General features: G+C 39.8%; 1 protein-coding gene across 1 annotated transcript; it reads left to right on the top strand.

Moving 5' to 3' along the window:
- The first annotated feature begins 4169 nt into the window (after positions 1–4169).
- On the top strand, positions 4170–4472 carry si:ch73-256g18.2 (small integral membrane protein 36). Its single transcript, XM_035404238.1, has one exon. It carries the CDS (start codon positions 4170–4172, stop codon positions 4470–4472), a length of 303 nt encoding a protein of 100 aa, XP_035260129.1.
- Positions 4473–5017: the final 545 nt, after the last annotated feature.

The following is a 5017-nucleotide window of genomic DNA, read 5'->3' as shown; positions in this document are numbered from 1 at the left end:
TGATTGGTTTAGACGAGAGTCTGGTCATTAAGTCTGTGGTCAATTCCTTGTGGATTATGCACCTAATCGTTAATATTAACAGCAGCTCAAAGCACAAAGTCTCACAGTGCACAGGAAAATGTGACTTTTATAACCAAAGCTATAGGCTTCACTGAGATCTATTTCAATAGAAAAGTAACAACAGCAATCTGGATCTTTTTCATGTAAAGTAGTCTGGAATCAGACCAGATGAATGAACTACAAAGGGACATAAGAGTACTGAACACAGGTTGATTTCAAACTGGCTTCTCTCTTAAAAAAAACCTTTCATGACATATTTCATGGCTGCCTTCCATTGCACTCAAGAGCCTGAGTTAAACATCTGGTTTTAGGTAAGGGTCAGAAGTGACATCTGAAACAGGAAGGCGCGGTGTGGTTTGGACAAATCCATATAGTCTCTGATGTCAGCTGCATGTACGTTTGAACTTAATTAAATGCGTAAATGTTTGGCCAGTATAAACAATGAGGCATCTCTTACCACAGACCTCATGTTTATGGGAAATAATATTTATCATCAAAAGCTGGAGGAGGATTATAAGAAACTGCTTTGTGGTGTGAATATCTGTGGTTAAATTTGTGTCTGTAGGCATTGAAGCCACTGGACACAGGCAGAACAGTTCCCCTTAGTATATAACTTGTGTCTGCACAGCTTTGGTGTCTGATGTCCACATCCGACTATTTCATATGAACACCAAACCTAAAAAGAAAATAATTGAGTGCTGCCACAGTTCAGCTATACTTATATAGTATTGAACCGTGTGGGGTAATTTGCCCTTTACCTCTGCATTTAATATATCCTAGATACTGAGGAGCAGTGGGCAGCCACAGTACTGTTCCCAGGAACCAACTCCAGTTCTGAGGCCAGTGCATTGGTGAATGGCCACGGCAGGAGAATACGTAACCTAACATGCATGTCTTCTGGTGTGGCAGGAATCCACGCAAACATGGAGAGAACATGCAAACTCCACGAGAGGATCCAGCCAGCCAGGACTGAAACACAGAACCTGCTTCTTATGATTAATTTGTGGAAACACCGGAAACTGTTCCTATAAATGCCATGCAGGTCAAAGATTAGCCAAAATAAAAATTACAGTATGAGAAAAATGTAATTATTGAAACACATTTTGTAGTGAAAAAAACAAAAAACAATAAACAGGTAAAGCACATTTTCAATGCACAAAATATAATTAATAGAATAAGTAATATTTAATTTGGAAAACGTAGGGAAATCAAATCAGTCAGAACAGTTCTCATGAAATCTGAAAAAAAACATATTGGAATAAATAACAAAGTTATTGTGCATTGAATCCATACAGTTCACTCATAATATCACGTATTTAAACATTTGACACAAATTGATCGACACATATTCTTGGTAATAGAGGCAGTGGAATGCATTGTTCAAATTTTATCCTATAGGTGGCACTGCACAGTATGATATGCTCTTGTGTTACAATGTGTCTTTAGGCAAAGCCATTTTGCTAGTGATGACTGCCCTCTGCTGCAAATGTATCATTAAAAATTATATACATTCACAAGTGTCCTGTGATATAGCCTTCAGACTTATTAATGCCTGATGAATAGTAACTTACAATATTATAGGAATTACTATCAATTTTGCCACCAGTATTGTTATAATTAGGATGACTGCAATAGGCATATGGTTTAACTTAAAAACTTCTATTCATGACACTTGATAAAGGGCAGGCAAAGTATGTTCAATGACACATTTCATGAACACTGGTGCAGAGGCCAATTTCCTAGTAGTTTGTACTATAACAAAAATCATTCCTTTCCATTTGTTTATTACATTTGACATTAAATTGGCTGAACTGTAAAGGAGAGTTGTATATTACATACAACTGCAGTTTTATTGACTTGAGGGTCAGGGTTTGAAATACATTGATGCCCAGGAATACCCTGTATACTTAATTCTGGCCAGGACATACTTAGATTTATGAAAATACAAAGGGGGGGGGGGGGGGGGGGGGGGCAGTGCAGGTTAAGTACCTTGCTGAAGGGTACAACGGCTGTGTCCTACCCAGGAATTAAACCTGCAACCTTTAGGTTACAAGACCAGTTCCTTACCCATTATACTACACTGGCGCCCAATTATCGGATCGCACTTACATTTGAATCGCCTGTTGTTTTCATAATCAAACAACAGTCAAGCCAAATTTAACAAGTCTGATCAAGCTTTGATAGTGGTAAACAGATAAGTTGTGTGCAAGCTACACAAGCTCATGATTAAACTTCATTGACAATGTGAATCTTTGTTTTTATGAAACTCGGAAAGCTTTTGAGAAATAATGAGTACAGCCACACATAATGGCTTTGTGCTAGCTTTTAAATAGGCATTTTGTGTTGCATCTTACCCCAATGAAGCCAAGCTAAAACAATTTAAAATTGTTCCTCCCCCGGTTTGACAACCACCCTTTCATAGATTACTGCCCAAATCTCTCAAATTGATTTAGCCAGATGGTCCACTCCCAAAGTGCACTCACAATTAAGATTAACATTACATCACACACAAAAGCACCAGCACATCCACAGCAGTGACATGCAGGGGCACATGCTCCCAGGGGAGATTACAGTCAAAGCTTTGCTTTTCTGCTTATTAAATCCAGATGCACTGCTAAAAATGCACTTTGCTAAACAATATCCTGCACTTATTAAAAGCAAACACATATCGAAACAATATCACTGCAAAAGCAGTTTGGGAGGCTTTATAGTGTGCTGAAGCATAGTGTTTTCAGAACTAAATAACAAAGTACTGAATAAGTACTGAATTACTGAATAACAAAAAGTAATTTTTTGTCAGTTACAAATGCTTAACAGACATTATATATATATATATATATATATATATGTGTGTGTGTGTGTGTGTGTGTGTGTGTATGTGTGTTATATTATAGGAACTATAAGAGCTTCCTGATATACAGTATATACCTAATGTGCTTTTTTTGCTCCTCAAAGTCATCGAGAAGGAGAATTCAGTAAGCTTAATTGGTACATAAAAATTAGACAAATGAAAATACTGAATCAGCTTTTAGCATGTGGTGCTAAATATGGCTGAAAACCAAGGGAATGGCATGTACAAAGGGCTACTGAGGTTTACTACATCCAGCTAATCTCAGTGCACCTTGGAATTCTAAAGATACCTCACATTGAATGAGTAAATATTATTGCAATGGAGATTGCATTCACAGATCTTGGTTAAAAGGAAAGAGGATTGTAACCTAATGTTTGTAACAGAGTATACGTTAGCTATGCAGGGCTAGTTGGCTGTAGCTAACTAACAACCGCTGTGATATAATCTAAATACAAAATTACATACAATCAATAACACACTTATTTGAAAACAAAGAAAAAACAGAAATTTCCTAAGTTAGCAGTAAACTCTTACTCAGGCGGATATGGACCGACATGACTTCAGCCAGTCATTCTTAATAATGGAGATTTTCGTTTACCCGTTCTTTCGTGGTCCTAGAGCTTGAAATAGCTGTTCTTTACAGGAATTAAGAATTCCAGTAAGGTAGAGTAGCTCATTGTGGAATTAGCTGTTCAACGTTTTTATTTTTTGATGCCTATATGGTCACCATAAGGTGTGGTCACCACTACCACCACCACAGCTGTGATCACCATAAGGAGGGTTCAGCTATAATTGGATGCTATGATCTTTCACAGCAAAAAGAAAGTTTCTATTTAGACACAATCTTGTGACATATCAACACAGAACAACAATTTATCGCTAGTTTTCTTCAAAGACGGAAAAACCAAAACATGCTGTCTGGCAAGAAGTTTGCTAGTCATTGGTCAAAATTATTCTTTCCCTTTTCTACTATCACACAGGGTTTGGCTGAATCAATTCCACTCTGTGCAGTTGCCAAAATTAAAATGGCGGCTTAAGTTATTAATCCGAGCTGCTTTAATCATTGGCTACTGGAATTCAAGGTTTGAGCAGTAGTGCGGATTAAAGTGTTTTTACCACAAAGCCACCATCCATTCTGATCTGCAGCACAGAGCCCTGCTGTCACTCTCTGTCTGCTCCACTGATTCCTCTTTTGCCGAAGGCGACGGATGGCCACTCTCCCCGCATGCCTGGACAGCGCAGGATGTGAAGAGGCACCATGGGTTTTATGGAGTTTTACCTGGAGATCGATCCTGTCACGCTGAATCTCATCATCCTGATTGCCAGCTACGTGATCCTGCTCTTGGTCTTCCTGATATCGTGCATACTGTATGACTGCAGGGGCAAAGACCCCACCAAGGAGTACACGTCAGAGCCTCCTGCTGCCCCGTCCCAGTCCCCCATCAGACTGGTGGTCATGCAGGGCTCCCCCGCCTCGGCCCACTGGGACCAGAACAACTTGGTCACGCCGTATGAGACGCCTGCCGCCGACGTGCAGGAGAAGAGAAGCACGCTGGTCTGAAGGGGCCGGTGAGCAGGTCTCCTTCAGAGCGCGCTCACAGACGCTAACCAGACATACTGCGCCGTTAACTTTTGACTCGTCCTGTAGAATTTACTGTGCGCACATTTTTGGACAAGGTTTTCACTAGTCCCTTTGGAAAGACTGCACTGAGAAGGTAAGAAGCAGCCAGCAGTGTGAAAATGGCAGCTGAGGATATGAGCAGGTGGCCCCTCCTGAAGCTCTGCTGGATTCGTATGCACATGTCTGCAAAACGGTAGGGGCTGATTCACTAAGGCCTTTATCAAATGCAAAACATTCAGCGTAAGCAAAACCAATAACATGATCGATGATTGGTCATGTTAATTGTTTTACACCAATCATTGGTTGCGTTATTATTTTTTCATGTGCTGAAAGGTTTTGCACAAGTTAAAGGTCTTGTTTAAAAAAAAGCACTACTTGTAGGTGTCTTAACTTTATCTCTACCACAGGTTACAATTCTCAGCAGGAATCATTTGTAGTTTCCTAATATCCTTTTTTAGTTTTTGCGAGCAGCAGTTGAACGTCAG

This window comes from Anguilla anguilla, chromosome 2 (genome assembly GCF_013347855.1).
Source record: "Anguilla anguilla isolate fAngAng1 chromosome 2, fAngAng1.pri, whole genome shotgun sequence".
NCBI classification, from domain to species: domain Eukaryota; kingdom Metazoa; phylum Chordata; class Actinopteri; order Anguilliformes; family Anguillidae; genus Anguilla; species Anguilla anguilla.
Note: the sequence above shows the minus strand (reverse complement) of the source record. Positions and strands in the feature narration are given on the sequence as shown.

Coding starts and splice junctions, on each gene's coding strand:
- si:ch73-256g18.2 (XM_035404238.1), top strand. CDS start 4,170: ATGGGTTTTATGGAGTTTTACCTGGAGATCGATCCTGTCACGCTGAAT.